This window comes from Primulina tabacum, chromosome 5 (assembly GCF_025594145.1).
Source record: "Primulina tabacum isolate GXHZ01 chromosome 5, ASM2559414v2, whole genome shotgun sequence".
NCBI lineage: Eukaryota > Viridiplantae > Streptophyta > Magnoliopsida > Lamiales > Gesneriaceae > Primulina > Primulina tabacum.
Window position 1 is genome coordinate 1,985,666 of NC_134554.1, and position 18,442 is coordinate 2,004,107.

Genomic DNA, 18,442 nt, shown 5'->3' on the forward strand with positions numbered 1-18,442 from the left:
ATTCGAGAGTACAATTTTAATTTTCTAAAATCAGAACCAAAATGAAAATTTGCCAAAGTACTGCTAAATTCAAGTACATCTTACCCTTATAAGTCCAATTATAACATCAAACACTTCCAATGTGATGGGCCCATGACTCACAATTATATAGCCCGTTTCATATGACTAAGTGGCCCACTCTCTGATCCAGCTAATAGCCCACGTCATTCACCTACAATGGCTACATATTAATCCAATATAATCCACCGGCTCAAATTAAACCTCCGCTCCCCCACCCGATCCAACGGCTATAAGGCGTACTTCCCCTCCCGCTACGAAAAAACTTCTCAACCTTTTTCTGTGTACACGTTAAAAACCCTAATTTTTTCAGAATTCGAAGCAGAAAACTTTGAGGAATTTGTTGCTCACTCTTCCTCCAATTAATCGAATAAGAGTTTACGAATCCAATACAATGAGAGGGACAAAACGTTCTGCAATCTCTGACTCTACTCCTCTTTTCAGTTCCAACGACTCTTCTGTAAGTGTTTCTGATGGATTTAGTGAATTGATTGTGTTTTGATATTATCTTGTAGTTAATTTCATTGACTTGTATGTTTATGATCCGTTGTAGATGCAAAACAAAAGATTAATAATGGGATCTCAGTTTGATGCACGGAAGGCTGAACCATCATCAATCCAGCAGCGGCAGCCGTTGGATATGAAGAGGGCTGAATCTTCGAGGCAGCACGTGAGAGCTTTAAATTCCCAATTTGCAAGGTTCTTACATCCCGTTATTATGAATATATACTTATTTAATCTATTTTTCCTCCATTGCATTAGTGCCTCTTTTTATGTTTGTTGAAGTCATTTGGGTGAAATTGCTTTAGAACTGGGAACAAACTTTGCTGCACCTTCACAACCAATAACAAACCATCAGTGTTATATGATTGTTTTAACTTGGCTGCGACTTAAGCTAATTTTATATTCTCGGAGTAGTCAGTGGAAGCTATGTTACTAGATTGTTGTTAGCATTATGATATGACCTATCTTAGAGTTTGTGATCTGTTCTGTTAGATCGAATGAAAAATGACGTCTGGATTGCTAATCGTCAGCTGATCTGATTGTTACCTTGTATTAGTGGTCCAGTGGTTTTGCCCTTGTTTTGAATGTTAAAATAATTGGTTATGTCTCATAAACGTATATAAGTAGTTGCAAATAAGTTTCAAAATGCAGTAGCTGAAGATGTTCACACGTTTCTGTTCTTCCTTTCCGTATACTTTTTGATTTAAATGAAACCCTTTAACTTGCTACTTAAGCCGACCTTGTAGATCTCTTTTACGGTTATGGGTGTAATAGTACTGAAATTCTACATTTGAATCTCTTGATATGAGCATGCTAACATATGCAATTCTTTTATTGAGCAGTTGGATACAATCTCAATTACAAAGCCACCCGGATGAGCTTTGGGAAGATGACGTTCAGGATTATTTAAATCACGCTAAGAGCATTGTGGTTATTTCCTACTTCATACTATGTCTAATTACTTTTATGTGACTCGTGCTGTCTGTGATTAGTAATAAGCTTGCCTCTTGTAGTGTGAGGTTTATATTAGGCTTTCTTCTTATAATATATAGCAAATTTCTTCTGTTATCTGAGGATGTTTAATTATATGGAAGATTGTAATTATTTAAATAATCTTATGATTCATTTAGTAATTTGAGCTGACCTCTTTTGATTTTTTTGAAGATTTCAACACTTTTATGAATGCGCTCATCTAGTTCTGAGAGCCAGGTGCTGAGAAAGTTGTTTCTCGTGTCTTGAAGCAGAGCATAAACCCTGAAATGTGGATTTATGCCCCATTATCTTCGACATGTATTACTATAAGAAATATTAACTTATGCTTGAAATTTAGAAACAAAATAGAAAATATAAAAAACTGGAAAAATATTACAGAAGGGTGTTGAAGTGGAGGTGCAAAAGGCATAAAGTAGCACTGATTTAAGAATGATTAATTATTGTAGCACTTGATTTGAGATAGTTTGAAAAATGTTGAAATGACAAAGCCATGAGATAACTGTTTTGTTTTTTCAGAAGAAAATGTATCAAAATATTTAAGTACTTACAGTGTTTTTAAATAAAAGAAAAGCTACTAAAGGAGAAATGGTAATAAGCCCAACTCAACAGCCATTACTGGCTTCTAAGAGTGCGAAGTTCTCCCACAATTAGCAAGAAGTGTGAGAATAGTAATGGGAGAGTAAAAAATATTTAAGAAGTATAGGAGGAAGAGCTTTTTTCGTTTTAATTTTTTTTCAAGGGGTTTGATTTGAAGTTTCTTGTGGTTTCTATATATTGAATTAGCGCATTTGGTTGAATGGGTTTGATTTGAATTTTCTCGTGGTTTCTGTATATTGAATTAATGCATTTGGATTTAAAAGGGGGCATCTAGACCTTCTATAGTGATAAGAAAAAACTTTCAACGTCACCTCACCCATATCTGTGGCATACTGCATATCCCAGTACCCGAGGGTGGCCTGGAGGGTGCCTATGCTCAAAGTAAAGTGGCCGAAATCGTTGAGCTCCCAAAAAGGAGTTGTTTCGATAGAACATTCGCAGAAGGAAAAGAAAGTAGAGTACAAATTTTTTATAAGGAATTTTGCTGTATACATACTGAGCCTCTCAGCCCTCTCTATAACACTTGTATAGTTCTATTCACAATGCAGAAACTCTTGAGGATTTGAAATAGTTTTCTCTCTAAATAAACCATTTGTGGTTTTTACATGTCCATATATTTGCAGGAAAAGTTTAGTGATGTTGTTTACTGGCTCAAGATGAATTCCTCAAAGGGGGAGAGTTCCCACCAGCCACTCGGTGATGCTCAAATGAAACCGACTATGGGAATTGGCATAAACAGTAACAAATTGTTTTTGGAAAAACCTGGGTTTTCCCCTACTGTTACTGTGGGCTTTGGACTGAATTCCGGCAAGCTGCAAAATGATGTTCAAATGAAACCAGCATTGGAAGCTGATAAAAACATTACCAACTTGTTTTCGGTAAAATCTGGTTTTCCTCCAGTTGCAACTGCAAGATTTGGAGAGAGTTCATCCCAGCTGCATTCAAATGATACTCAAGTGAAACCACCCTCGGAAGCTGACAAAATAAATCACAGACCTGGGTTTCCTCCAGCTGGAAATGCAACGTTTGGAACTTCATTGACCCCTGGATTTATTTTTAATAATAATAATGCAACATTCGCTTTTGGAGGTATTGTTCTAAAGAACATTATCTGCAGACATGCAACTTTCTAGCGTGAATAATTATCTATGCAGTGTTTACCTGTGAGGTTCCTATGTCTGTTCTATATCGCTTTCCACTAAGAAGTCAAATACATTTGTTATGCATTTTTCACAGGCTACTCTTTGAAGGCATGTGGAAGGAACATTAGCATTAGGATTTAGCAGATAACAGATTTATGATATCTTATTATATGGGTGGGATATGATGTGTTTTTCGCGGAATGGAAGTTGTAGCTTGTTTAATGCGCAAATAATGATTTAAATATGTGTCACTAAGCTATTTTTAAAAATATAAACCTGGGAAAGAAACCTGTTCTTGGTTCAGTGAGGTGCAGTTGGGAGTAAAGGAGATGAACATTTTGTTGGTTCATGATTGTGATTCATGAAATTTATAACCAAGAACAAGGGCATTTAAATCTGTCATTACTCTCACTGACATCATGGGAAACTAATGACTTGGATTTTTTGTTTTATTCTGATTTAAATTAAATCCAATTTTAATGTAAGAACAAGTCAAGTTATAAGCCATTATTTTTTTTTAATATGAAGTTATAAGCGGTTTATAGGAAGTAATCTTGTTTTTTTAATATGATTCAGACTTTGAATATAAATACAAATTGAGATTACCCCCACTCCAGCCAAACTTGTGATCCTTGAAACATGTGGCCCTTTTTATATTATCTTAGTATTAGTATTCATAATCCAACAAAATTTTAATTGCTTATAAAAAGAAAGCGGTAGTTTCATCTGTGTATAAGCCAGAAAATAGGGCCTTTCCAGACAGTAATCCAAGCCACACTCAAGCCTTTTTAGTACCCTTTGAAGCCACTTCTACATTTGTTTGTTATAGGGTATATTGGCTATCGATATATTTTTTCCATTCAATCAAAGGCTTTCTGATCTTGCTTCTTACCTTTGAATTGAACGAGTTCAGTTTAGAAGTATTCTCCTCTGGACCATCATTTTAAGGATATGGAATTGAAAATTAATGGATTGTCTGATTATATCTTCTTGTCTTCTAGGAAATCTGGTTTCTGCTCCTGCAAATGTGAATTCGGTTCCGGCTAATCATGAAGGCTCCAATGAGGAAGATGTTAGTAAGAGTTTAAAGTTATAAATTTGAATGGCTGACTTCATGTTTTTAAATTCTTATCTACCTAGATTATCATGTCATATGATGTTATACACTTATCTGTACAAAAATTAAATATGTTTGGTTCGGGATCCATATGGCATTTTGTTTGATAATACCATTTCCGTGTTCCCTTCCAAAAACTCTATTCTGTTCCATCTTTAGGGAACGACGAATTTATCATCGGACTTTCTTTTCTATGATTTGTGTATGGAATTTATTTCCGGTTTCTGCTTTGCATGCATGTATTTGTGGTAGCATAAACTTTGTCTTCTTTATGAACACTGTTAGAATAGAACTGAAAATCGGGCGTGGTTCTCATGGCAGATGGATATATTTAACTTTTGGTGGTTTATGGGTGAAAGCCTTAGGCTAATGAAGTCCTTTTACAATGTTATTCTTTAACATCGATGATCTATAACTGACTAATGTATATAGACTCCTGTAGTCTCAAAATGAATATTTCACGTGCTAGAATACGCAACCAAATAATTTGATTTTGACTAGCGTGTATAATAAAATTTTCAAACCTCAATACTTGATTTGTATATCATATGATTAAATATCTGCAAGATTAATTAATTCAGTTATTCATTTTGCCAGTTGTGTATAAAAGAAATAGTCAAGTTAGCTGATTGACTGCAACAAGGTGACACTAGGAAAGGAAGTATAATTTTTCACCATACAATTTTTCCTAAACATGCAAAAAAATAACCTATATCTGAGATGAAATGAAGTGTTACTTGATCTTCATTTTTCACCATGATCCGAAGATAAGAAGGTTTTTCGTATGCATGTTCAAATCAGTGGATTATGGCCTCCCTCAAACTTATATTTTACGTTCACTGTAGTTCAGTGGTATCTCTTTATGTATTGGATGTTGATCTTTATTAGTTTTTTAGACATAAGTGCCTGAACTTTGTATATGCAAAAGTTGTCGCATCTAGGCTGAATAAATGAACATAAAAATTATTGTAATGTTCCTTACTTTACGTAGATAATGAATAAATGAACATTTTTTAAATCATTCGTGCTTAGCAAATTAAAGAATTTCATAGACCTGTCAAATTCACTACAAATGTTAAAAACTTTCATAGAGGTGAAGTCTTGAAACACATCTAGCTGAATATTGCTATCCCAGTGAAGTTGTCGCATATTTTCTCAATATCATCTACAGAACACCATGAACTAAGGGTATAAATGGACTGGGTTTTGAGCCAATATGGGTTCAGCTGGTCTAATATCAAGTCAGATTTTCATAAAAGACAACCTAACCAACCAGTCCAGATTGGGTTAGTCCTATTTATCTTTTATATATTTTAAATTTAAAAAAAAATGCAAGAAAATAATCAAACATATGATGTAAATTAGGATATTTTAGTGAATAATTTTTTTAAAAAAATTAACTTGTTATCAAGTAATCATTCTGGATCAATTAAGCAGATAAAAATAACTCACTTGAATATAAAGTGGGTTTGATTAGGGCAAAATTGAATTGGATTTTTCACCAGTGTGGTCCGGATTTTGGGTTTCTGAGTTTTGATGACAGACTTACATTACAGTCCCAGAATATTATGGTTATTGGTACTACACGACATTGTTGTTCTTTTTTCACATGGATACAACTGTGATCTCATTGAAGTGTATAATTAGGACTTGGACTAATATTGTCTAAGTTCTGTACTTCTTTGCTTGTCTATGTCTGCCATTGAAGATGATGCTGAACAACAGCCTAGCAGCCCATCCCTAAAAAGGAGTGACGAAAAGGGAATTCATGTCGTACACGAAGTCAAATGCAAACTTTATGTGAAGGTAATAATGTGCCAGCAGTTTTACTCCTAATTATTTGTTTGTTCCTTTGAAATGCACTTAACTTATTTGTTCTTTTGATATCGGCCTGCACTTTTTTAAAATGGTCATTATTATACTTGAAACCTTGAAATGCTTTTAAGATTTATTCTTTTGGTGAGAACTGACTTCTTAGTCAATTCATCTGTTTCCAAGCGAGATAATCGGGAAACTTCCTGCTAGTCGTATGCAAATTAATCATTGGATATTCGGGGTGATATCATATCTCCCTCGTGATATTTTTATTAAAATAATGAATTTCTTGCTGTAGCAATTTCGAAATTCATTCCTTCTAAGCTATTGCTCTAATAAGATCATTCAATCCAAGGACAACTAAAGATTTTGGCCAAATGGAAATTAATTTGTGATTAGATTAATATCATATAAGAATCTTAAGATAATTTAAAAATGAATATCAGATTTAAAGTTAAATTTTGCTCCATCCATCTATTCATGAGATCAAGAAAGCTAATGAATTCAAAAGAATTTCAAATCGAAATTCCTGCAAATTTCTATCGATCACTGGGTTTTGATTGAATTGATTGTATTTTTTTTGAAGTATCTGGAGTCTGAACTGTTCTTTTAATATAACTGAATTTTGTGTAAAACCATCAAGCTTCCATGTATCAAGTCGGTAAAATCCAAGCACAGCACACAGATGCTCACTGTAAAATTGTGACTTCGTGCATATTTTCTGTATCTATACCTCATGCGTTTATACAACCTTATTTAATCACATTATGATTCTAGGTGCTCACCGTGCTATAATTGGTGTATTGACTTTTGTTCCATCATTTGAGTAAAAAAATTAAATACTTGTGTTTTGCTAATTCCAGATTATGCAACATTTACTTTTTTTTAATGAGCATGTGTATCACTTTTACATGCATGCGCCATATTTCTCTATAAAGGAAAAGCTTTAAGTTGTTTTTCTGTCTTTTACTTTTTCTTAGAAACTCTGATGCTTTTTGATAGATTGCGGCTTGCTGGATGATGAGTTTATCTTTCCAACTGCATGAATTTTACTCCAATGAATTTGGGGGACATACCACATTATTGATGTTACTGTACCCTTAATTATTGAATGTCATTTGAGTTTCTTGCCTTGGTTACCTTGTGTTCAGTCAATTGATCAGGAAGACAAAGATTCATGGAGAGATAAAGGCATGAGTCAATTAAGCATCAAATGCAAAGAAGGTGTTACCAAGGGAACCAAGGAATCAAAGCCGACCATTGTCATACGAAATGATGTATGTTCATTTCTTAGATAATTTGTATCCCACAGTTCAAAGAATCCAATATTGCAATACTACCTAATGTTTTATATTGTATATACCTCGATTTTCTTATCCTTTCATTCCTTGTATATTCCTTTGCTTTATTTGGGGTGCCCTTTATGGGGACGTTCCTTCCCTATTTCGTGTCATGTTCTCACATAGATGCACTCTAGACACTTCATTAAGCTAGGAATGGTGTCAAAATTGTTTGGAAGGAAAAAGTAATGAAATATATTTTCTCTTAACTTTTTCTTTTGATTTAACCTGCAAATTCTAGGAAGCCAGGTATGAAAAAGAATGCATTTAATGCAATTGACGTGAATCAAATTAGTGGTATTATTTATTATTATTTTTGCTCAACCTGTGACATCGGTTTCTGTGGTTCCTTCAATTGTTGCAGTTGGGGAAAGTGTTGCTGAATGCTTTGCTATATCCAGGCATCAAAACAAACACGCAAAAGAATTCAGTAGTAGCTATATTTCATACATCAGTAATGCATCTTTACTTTGTAAAATTATTTATTTCTGCCGATCTATCGTATTTGTTCTCTTTATACCTAATATTTGTAGCTTTTCAGTTTCTTTGAAACTAAACTAGTAGAATTCTTGCTTGCTAGAACTATACAAGTAAACAAGATTTGCATACAGCTCAGGGTTCTGAATCACCTCTACTTTGATTTATTTTTGTTGCGCTTTACTATGAATTTCTACTAGGGCAGCACGGCTCTGAGTCTATCTATGATCTGTATGAATGAGGGCTCGGCTGAAATTAGGTTGAAAATATGCTATCATAACTTTGCTTATGATTCACCACATGCACCATTAGACTTTTTATTTTAAATCTCTGTAATGAAATCATTTCGTGAAACACGAATAAGTTTTTGTAATATAACTGTAGAAAGTTATGAGGAAAAAGCAATGAGGTTGTCTTTTGACAGGTAAACTCTCATCCTATAGGGTTTTGTGAATTTGAAGGGGTCAACAACAACGATGATGTTGCCGCATTAACTTTCTTGAGCACTTTCTGATTGTTGGTCTCTTTTCTGTTTAAAGGCTGATGGTGACAACAACGATAACGTTGTTGCACGAACTTTCTTGATGAGAACTAAGACTGCAGAGGATCGGGATAAACTCGCAGCTGTTATTCAGGAATATGCACCTGCAGCCTGATGATGAACGTACATGGAACAAACATTCGTTTTAATCTTGTTCAAGAGTTCAAGTCCCTGCAAGCTTCTCAAGGTTTTACTTAAGGGAATGATTTTTCCTGGTTTTTGAAAACGAGTCAATTTTTGAAGATTGAAGAAAGAACCATAAATTAAAATTTTGGGGAATTCCCGAGATGTGCACTACGCTATGTTAACTTCTATATTTTCTGGAGATCAAGAAAAACATCTCACAAGTTAGGCCAGGCTGTCATTGAGCAGGGTACCTTGTGTACTCGGTCATGTGAGAATCATACAATAGTTTCAGATTTATATTATTTTGAACTGTTGTCTGCTTTGCTTTTATTCCCCCATTGATCTCTATCAAAGTTTGTCGAGATAATAAGGACAACAGTGTGTGTGATAAATATATATTTGCCTGCAAATTTTGCTGGTTGAAATTTTAATTTGAGATTTTCATGTTTGAATATGGGATTTTGACTACATTTTCACTCTTATCGTATAAACTGTGTAAAAATTGTCACCTCAATTTCTTCCAGTAAATTTAAACACACTTCAGTATAAAGAACAAAGGAATTAATCAAATTGTATACATCGATACCTTGTTCAGTTAAGTTCAATTAGATGTTTCTAAGTAGGTAAGCATAATTCAAATTTTGATAAATTATCTCTCTTAATTTGGTTTGAATTTGACGCTGGAATTTATCGAGCAAGTATACAAATTTGGACTCAAGTTCCAAGTTTGTGTAGAAGTATTTTATATCTTGTGAGTGGTTTATAAATTGCCTACCTCAAATAAAGTAGTTTAAATTTGACAAAAACTTATGTGAGACCGTCTCACGGGTCGTATTTTGTGAGATAGATATCTTATTTGGGTTATCCATGAAAAAATATTAATTCTTATCTTAAGAATATTATTGTGAATATCGGTTGGGTTATATATCACATAAATGTATTTTTTAAAAACTTAATGTACGTAATTTATCAAATGTAAGATATTTTAAAAATATTTAAATCAATTTAAGATTTTTTGGTAAAAATCAGAAAATTTTCAATAATATAATCTAGAGTTATTCTTATTGAGAGCGGAAGAAAGAAAAATTTTGATTTTGACACCATGGACTATTTTGGCATGCAAATTTGGTTGAACTGGTTTTTAAAGGAAAATTTCAGAAAATAATCTTGGTCAAATCTTAGTTTTGAAAATTATAATTTTCAAGTATATTTTTTTTTCAAATTTCGAGGGTTATTTTTGAAAAAAAAAATTGATAAAGATTATTTTGCTAATTATCTCATTTTTAGATAAAATGTTTCATTTAATGTGTTTTTGGATATGGATAGCTATTTTTGTTACTTTTTTCATATATATCCATAGGCATTTGTCTTAGATTTAAAAATAATCATATATTTTAATTTATAAAATAATTGATTTCATCTTTTATTAAAATATTAAATATATTAAAAAATTATCCTCATACAAAGTTTGATTTAGTTTTCTTAAATTTAATGTAGCGGAGCGTAATGGAATGTAACTAATATACATCTCATTATACAATAATGTACAATAATTATTCAAACTAGTCTAAGGTTCAACTACTAAATTTTAAGTATTAAACAAAATTTACAATAAGTCCGGAATCACCACTCTAAACTCGTCTTCTCTCATCATCTTCTTGACCCCGATCATGTCCCACCTGTTGTCATGCACACATACAAAACAAGACAACAGTCGGATACTCCGCTGAGAATAAATCCCAGTACAAATAATGTATACATGCAGTTAACTGAATTAACATAAAAGCATGAATTATATCTTATCACATGTAGCATAATCAAACAACATGTATCAATACCAGTCTGTAAATAACCTATTAATAAACCAAAAATTCTTTTATAGAAATATATTAAAATTTCAGAAAAGATTGAACTCGTTGACAACTCTCTAATTTACATTTACAATTACAAATATGAACAGATAGATAGAAAGACAACTGTAGTATATTTCATAACTGGTATTTAACATGTACGATGCACGGGATGATATTATTAAAAAATGAATAGATATTTAAATTGAAAAAATAATATAATTATAAAAAATAAAAATAAAAAATAAAAATAAAAACTTTTTTTTCGCTAATTTTTTTTAAAAATTAAATACAACGCATGTCGATTAATTTTTTTGGCTAATAATCACTATCATATATCAAAATTGTAGATTGTGTTAGCCTAAAGCAATGACATGATGCTTATCGTGTTTAGTGTATTAATGTCGGCCACCAACCTTAATACATAATTAATTCTTTAATTTTCGAGAAGCTATATATTATTATTTTTTAACATGTGATAAAAAATATTTTTAAATCACATTCAATAAAATTAATGAGAAATAATTTTTTAAAAATTCAGTAATTTCGTCTAAATCCACATTCACAAACATTTTTGTGACATGACACGTGTTTGACACATTTGAATGATAACAATAATTGTTTCATCAATATCTTTATCCAAATGAGTTGTGATTTTATTTATAAAATCATAATATACACAACAGCCTATTATTCCGAAAGAAAAATGAAACATGTGATCATAAGTAAATTATGTATAAACCAGAAAATTTATTTAATTAACATTTATTATGTGTATTCCAAAACAATGTCTAAATTTTATAAGGTGTCTTATAATAAGATGCTTACTTTCTTTAGAATTGGTTTAATAATTTCCATTACGGAAAAATTTTATAATATCATGTATCCGTGAACTTTGTAATATAGAAGAAAACTATCACATTAGTAATACGTAATAATTAAAATTTTATGCGAATAGAAGAATAATAATTTTAAATTCTCGATCATGAAAGAAAGATTTCAAACTTAATGTCTCGTTGTTTTCATATGTAGGTAGTTCATAACAACGAACGAATCTAAATTTAAACGAACATTACATCTTGGAATGATTCAACTCATATATGGTGCTGAAAAGAGGAGTCATTTCAGAATTCAATTTTGGAGTAGATAAATTTAGTAAGATAAATAGAATAAAATTTGTTTCTACTATAATGTTCAATGTTGCATTATTTATAATTTAAAATTCAAATAAGATATCTCAATGAACAAAAATTATACATTGGATGCTTTTGACAGAATTATAACATACATTAACTCTTTCAAATTATGAAAATCTCGAATTGCATGCATTGAGTGTCAGACATTTCTGATTATTGATGGTAATATACATGTTTATTGAGAGTAATTTAATGTCCATTTGAAACTCTTTTGAATCTATCTTTTTTAATTTTTTTTGTGCTCTCTTATTTGAGTTTTTAATAAGACAATTCAAGATATATAATATACATATGGTTTTGGAAGAAAACTACGACACGTTAATTCTTTCAAATTAAGGTAATTTCGAAATAATATGTATTTGGGATAAAAAAAATTTATGATTATTAAATGGTAAATTAATGTTCATTGAAAAACCTTGTTATAGTGATAACTTTTAACACTCAACCAATTTTATTTTTTTAAAAAATTAAATAAACTAATTAAATATCGTATTTATTTTTAGCAAGTAATTTAGGAAGGAAATTACTTAAAATAGAAAAATTTATTTTTGCATGATTTACCTCATGAGTGATACTGAACATTGCAATCATTTGTATTTTAAATTTATTTATACAATTTTTAATTAAACTGATTAATATAATTAATGCAAAATTTTTAATATAATTTATGTTTTCAATAGAGTTTAGTTTTAATTTGAGCAAAAAATAAAAAACATAAATTACATTTGAATTAATATAAAAATTAATTAAATTCAAAATTGAATTAAATGAATTGATATAATAAATGCAAACAATAATTGTAGTGATCATTTATTGCAGTACACATATGTCAATATTTATGATAAATCTTTCCTTTTTTAGAAATGACATTTTGGCGGGAAATTACTATTTTTGGCAAAAACTCTGCTTTTATATATATATATATATAGATATCGAATTTGGGATTATTTAAAAATGAAACTAGTATTGGTGGAAAATATTAATATTTAAAAAGATGATAATTCGGAGTACGAAAAAAGATAATAAAGAGTGTATATTTCTGCCTCCCAGAAATGCAGAAAAAGAAAACAAAAAGATTTAATTTGGTACAATTCCAGACGTATCCACTCAGCATGACCACATCGTTTCAAGATTCGTGCACCCAAAACAACAAGAATACCTTGTGTCCCTCCTAGCACTTGAATAAATAACATGGTTTTTATCTCTGACACTATACACAAACCTATGTATGTACATGCAACGGTTTTATGATACTGTTAACACTGCTAAGCACCCAATGATCCTAAGCATTTCTTGAATCTGATAAATTCGGGTCACATTCAAATTCTTCTACGAGCAATCAGGGATCCGAGTTTCCTAAATCTGGGATTCTTGCCGTACCCGAATCGGAGTTCTCGGGGACCCGTTTCTCGAGAGTACCAGTACTGCAGGTTTTTTTGTGCTTATCTAATTCCTACTCGCCGACGAATTCTCCAGAAGGCCAAAGACGAAATCTTGCTTGTTTTCTTTTGCATGCACAAACGAATCTCCGTACTTTTTAATATTCTTCTGTTTTGGTTTATCTTTTAGAACCGATTGTAGTATGTTTTGTACAGTTTCACTAAAGGGTTTTTGAGGTTATGATTTTTTTATTGGACGAGTGTAATATAATTAATGTTTTCATGTGATATATGACAGGTGTAGTTATAAGACCTTAAAAGTCTGTTATTTGTGGTTCAGAAGTGGTGGACTGTTGCCAGAAAATTGTGGTTAATGTGCGAACAAGTTTTTGCTCGAAATAATTTGGCACCTAATTTTTTGTTTCTACACTTTCTCTGGTTTTGTGGTAGATTTTTAACTGTTGGAGCTTTAAATGTGTAAGTGTTTTTCATGTTTAGATTTGTTCAAGTTCACCAATTTGATAAATTGTTATTTCATGTTACTCTTAATGAAAATTTGAAAATTTATGTTATGTTATCGCAGTAAACATGGTTGCATTTGGGAAAAAGTTGAAGCAAAGAAGAGTTGAAGAATGGCAAGGGTATGGAGAGTCGTTCGGGTTCAGATTCAATTGGGACAAACAAGAAAGTTGTTGCATATATAGACAATTGATTTTGCCAGAGCTTTTATTTGAATTGTTAGACAATTGATTTTGCTAGAGCTTTTATTTGAATTGTTTGGGGTACTGTGCAGATATTACATCGACTACAAATTAATGAAGAAAAAAGTGAAACAGTATGCTAATCAAATTGAAGCTGGGACATTAGATCATCAACATATTCTCAAGGATTTCAAGAGAATGCTGGATAATCAGGTAATACAACTCTGCATGAGAATATGACCATTCTTAAACTCGAGTATTTTTTGTTATTTGTCATGATATCATACTATGAGTTCCTTACTATCAATTAGTTTCCAGATTATCAAAGTACTTAGTGGTATACTTCCCTCAACTGCGCTGTATTTTGCTTGTTTTAAAATTAATTTTTAGTCTTTCTAGTTTATTCATTTTTTGACGTATCTGGCCATATAGTAGAGGATGCTGGCTTCCTGTTGTATCATGTATTCCAATGTCTATGTTTTAGTCGAAATGGCTATGTTTGGCATAATGATATCAAGCTTTTATTTAGTCTAGGGGAGCATAATATTAAAAATCCCGGTTAACAACCAACACCTGCATTAAAAGGAAACTGAAACTTGTGGTCTTGACCTTTCAATGTGTTTCGACTAACACGCGGGAGAACATTTTTATCTGATAGTATATTTGTGCTTGTGACCTAGACTTGATTGGAATATTCTGTCATCATGGTCACATTTATAAATTTTTTTTTAAACCACATTTATAATTTCTGATATATGAAGATCAAGTGATTTCTATTTCCCCCCTAAAATTATGTGATTTTTTGTTTGAACTGCAGATTGAAACTGTGGTTCTCTTTATGTTGGAACAACAAGGCCATCTTGCAAGAAAAATCTCACACCTAAACAAGCAACACGAATCTATTCAGGATGAGCCTCACATATCGAAAATATGTGAGCTACGGGAAGCTTATAGGTCAGCTGGGCAAGATCTCTTGAAGCTTCTCTTTTTTGTTGAAATTAATGCCGTTGGTCTGCGGAAGATCCTTAAGAAATTTGATAAGCGTTTTGGCTACAAGTTCACAGATTACTATGTGAAAACTCGCGCTAATCATCCTTATTCTCAGCTTCGACAAGTATTCAAGCATGTGGTAATATGCTTAGATGGAAATGAATCCCTCCAACTTACATTTTCTAGTTCTTTTTTCAACACCTATACAATCAATATCTTTGTTGTATAGTGTTGCATTAAAGGACAGTAAACTTATAAAGTTATCTTGATGAAACTAGCCATTTTTATTATCTCCTGCTTGACTGGTGATTCCAGGGGTTAGGAGCTGTTTTTGGAGCTATTTCTCGCAATCTTGCTGATCTTCAGGACCGCCAAGGAAACTACTCATCGATTTATGACCAGCCTTTACTTCTCCTCCAGGTATCCACACCTTCATCACACAGTTAGCTTTCCTTGATTTTAATGAATCTCCTTGTGATACCTTGTCCCATATCTGGTTGTGAGAAGAGTGTAAGTGAGTTTATAAATCTATGCTTTAATTTTCTGGCAACAAATGCGAAGTTTTACTAGTATAGTCCTTTCTGTGAACTCTTGTTAGCAACCTGTGTTGCTATAGCAAAATCCATTGTCTAGAGCTTGCTTACACACTCCTGTGAGCCTGCCCGACGCATGACATTTGGATTGTAGCTGGCTCGTTTTCTTGAAAGCACAGTAGTCTATGTATATTGCTTAAATAGTTTATCTGCAGGATCCTGTTGTCGATTTAATAAAATCAGCTATCGATAGATTAGCCCACTCAACGAACTTCCTCCACTTTTTGGGACAACATGCACTTATTATGCAAGAAGAGTTGCCTTCTCCATCGGAAGAACATGTTGATGATCAGACATACCATTTCATGTCGCTTATGCTGAACTTGGTGAACACATTTCTTTACATGGTGAATACATATATTATCGTTCCAACAGCAGATGACTACTCTATGAGCCTGGGAGCAGCAGCAACTGTCTGTGGAATAGTGATTGGGGCAATGGCAGTTGCGCAGATATTTTCTTCAGTTTATTTTAGTGCTTGGTCTAATAAATCATACTTCAGACCTCTGATATTTAGCAGCATAGTCCTTTTTGTTGGCAATGTGATGTATGCATTGGCTTATGATTTCAATTCTTTAGCAGTGCTTCTGCTTGGTCGTCTATTTTGTGGGTATGTAACTATTTTCTCTCATTCTTGTTCTCGCATATTGTATCCAATCTTATCTACTAATCCAATTATACTGATATTCATTCTTCATGCCTACTATCTCTTTTATTTCTGCGGGACTCGCAAAAGCATCTACTTTATATATGTGCCATTTTACAAAAATAAAATGATTAACTCGAGTGGGTAGAAGATTAAGTTGTACAATATTGCAAACATTTTCATCATCCTCCCACAAACCAACGTGGAATAGGGTAGTAAACTTTCTACTCTGTCAACTAAATAATAAATGAATCCTTCCATTCCTTATATAGAATCAAAAGTATTTCCTATCTTAATGACTTGGACATGATTTATTGGCATTGTCCACCCTTCATGATTTTTCAGGTTTGGCTCTGCCAGGGCTGTTAATCGCCGTTACATTAGTGACTGTGTGCCAGTCGAAATCCGGATGCAGGCTTCAGCAGGTTTTGTTAGTGCTAGTGCTCTAGGAATGGCTTGCGGCCCAGCACTAGCTGGCTTACTTCAAACTGAATTCAAGATCTACAATTTCACATTTAATCAAGTCACTCTGCCCGGTTGGGTAATGGTTCTGTTGTGGTTAATCTATATGATATGCTTGTGTTTTTCATTCCGAGAACCTGCTCGTGAGGCTGAAGTCAATCTCGACCCTCAAGAATCTAGTGCTGGTATATTTATGTATATAATCTCTTTAATTTTTTAATTTATTTTTCCCCTAACGTGGACTGGAAGAAAATATATTGGATGTTTGGTTACCTGAAGGGGAAAAAGAGACAAAACCTGTATCATTGGCCTTAAATTCTCTTTATGTTTCCGTGTGATCTCCTCTTTCACTGCGGTAGTATGTGACTCGACTATAGAGTTTATTTGCTATCTTACCGAACTTGACAATACTTTGCGTTTAGGAAGTTTAAGAACTATACTTTCAGAGATTTTAGGGCGGTATAGTTATGAGGTAGAGTTGTTGCAAGGAAGATATGTTCATCTTTTGAGTGGACAAATCTGTATATCTAATTCTCTCTTAAAATTCATGTAATTTTAGTAATGACACTTTGTAATCCGATCCATTTTTTTTTACCGTAGAGCAAGATAAGATTGAGAAGGGTCTCAGGCAACCGCTACTTCTACCATCAACTGAAAATGGACAAGACTCGGATCAAGAATGTGATGAAAGTGAAGAGTCTTTGGAGGGCTCTCGTCTACCAGCCAAATCTCTTGGATCAGCCTACAGATTACTTACGCCTTCAGTAAAGGTAACACCTTCCATGTATTTGATTCTAAAATTAATCTTAGATTTAGGACTCGATAAAACAGTAGGAATTCTTTAAAGTGTCCATGCTATTTTACAGGTTCAGTTGTTGATTTACTTCATGCTTAAATATGCAATGGAGATTCTACTTTCAGAATCTAGTGTCGTCACAACCTACTATTTTTGTTGGACAACGGGAACAGTGTCTATTTTTCTTGCCTCCCTCGGCCTAATGGTTCTTCCAGTAAACTTCATTGTCGGAAGTTACATAAGCAATATGTATGAGGATAGGTAATTTTAACTCATCAATTCCGATTTCCAAGTAACCATTTCCATCAATCTGTTAATCAACGTTGCCTTAATGATGAAGTCGAATTGTGTTCGAAACATTACATATAGAGCAGCTGATTGGTATTAATCGTCGACTTTCTTGCAGGCAAATATTACTGGCATCTGAAATTGTTGTCTTACTTGGAATACTTTTCAGCTTCCATCTTATAATCCCTTATTCTGTTCCACAATATGTCTGCTCAGGCCTCATCATGTTTGTTTCTGCTGAAGTGCTGGAAGGTTAAATTTATGTTTTTCTTTTTCACTTTTCATGACTAGTTGGTCTAAGCATTGTGGTTTGTATATACTTTTAAAGCCATATGAGGCAAGCCGAGCTCGAGTAGTCCTATATTGGAGCTCAACAAAGTAATCAGCATTCATACATACCATTCGAATTTGTGTTTGAAGATTTAATGCTCAAATCTAACACCGTATATGTACTATGTTTTTGTACTGTTGCAGGAGTAAATTTGTCTCTTCTCTCCAGAGTAATGTCGTCAAGGCTTTCTCGTGGAACCTACAACGGCGGCCTTCTATCGACCGAAGCTGGAACACTCGCCCGAGTGATCGCAGATGCAACGATCACCCTCGCGGGGTATTTGGGAGAGGGTAAACTATTAAATGTGACCCTTTTACCTTCTCTTGTCATCTGTGTGGTATCCATAGTTGCTACTTGTTTTACCTACAATTCTTTGTATTGACCCTAATGCTTTGAAACTATATGTTCTTGAGCAAGATCTTTTAAATTCTTTAGCATTGTAAAATTAAGAACAACAATTGACACACAAAAGTTCAGCTGCCTTTTCTGTTCATTTCACGG

General features: G+C 32.9%; 2 protein-coding genes across 13 annotated transcripts; both read left to right on the forward strand.

The window, feature by feature from the left end:
• Positions 1-274: 274 nt before the first annotated feature.
• Positions 275-9,029, forward strand: LOC142545362 (uncharacterized). 7 transcript variants are annotated; one of them, XM_075652508.1, is made up of 9 exons: positions 275-517; positions 611-756; positions 1,404-1,491; positions 2,775-3,240; positions 4,295-4,369; positions 6,119-6,216; positions 7,377-7,502; positions 7,930-8,019; positions 8,582-9,029. In XM_075652508.1, the coding sequence occupies exons 1-9, from the start codon at positions 452-454 to the stop codon at positions 8,696-8,698; spliced, it is 1,272 nt and encodes a 423-aa protein (XP_075508623.1). In that variant the 5' UTR covers positions 275-451; the 3' UTR covers positions 8,699-9,029. The 7 variants fall into 7 exon arrangements, with proteins under 7 accessions (XP_075508623.1, XP_075508624.1, XP_075508625.1 ...); XM_075652509.1 differs by having other exon boundaries at positions 7,389-7,502; XM_075652510.1 differs by having other exon boundaries at positions 4,295-4,365; positions 6,136-6,216.
• Positions 9,030-12,863: 3,834 nt separating this feature from the next.
• On the forward strand, positions 12,864-18,371 carry LOC142545363 (SPX domain-containing membrane protein At4g22990-like). Of its 6 annotated transcripts, none has more exons than XM_075652517.1 (11): positions 12,864-13,185; positions 13,718-13,822; positions 13,928-14,048; positions 14,653-14,964; positions 15,141-15,245; positions 15,574-16,028; positions 16,410-16,711; positions 17,127-17,296; positions 17,393-17,583; positions 17,729-17,862; positions 18,085-18,371. In XM_075652517.1, exons 2-11 carry the CDS (start codon positions 13,767-13,769, stop codon positions 18,321-18,323), a joined length of 2,085 nt encoding a protein of 694 aa, XP_075508632.1. In that variant the 5' UTR covers positions 12,864-13,185; positions 13,718-13,766; the 3' UTR covers positions 18,324-18,371. The 6 variants fall into 6 exon arrangements, with proteins under 6 accessions (XP_075508632.1, XP_075508634.1, XP_075508630.1 ...); XM_075652519.1 differs by having other exon boundaries at positions 13,718-13,775; XM_075652515.1 differs by lacking the exon at positions 12,864-13,185 and adding an exon at positions 13,204-13,611 and having other exon boundaries at positions 13,718-13,775.
• The last annotated feature ends 71 nt before the right edge of the window (positions 18,372-18,442 follow it).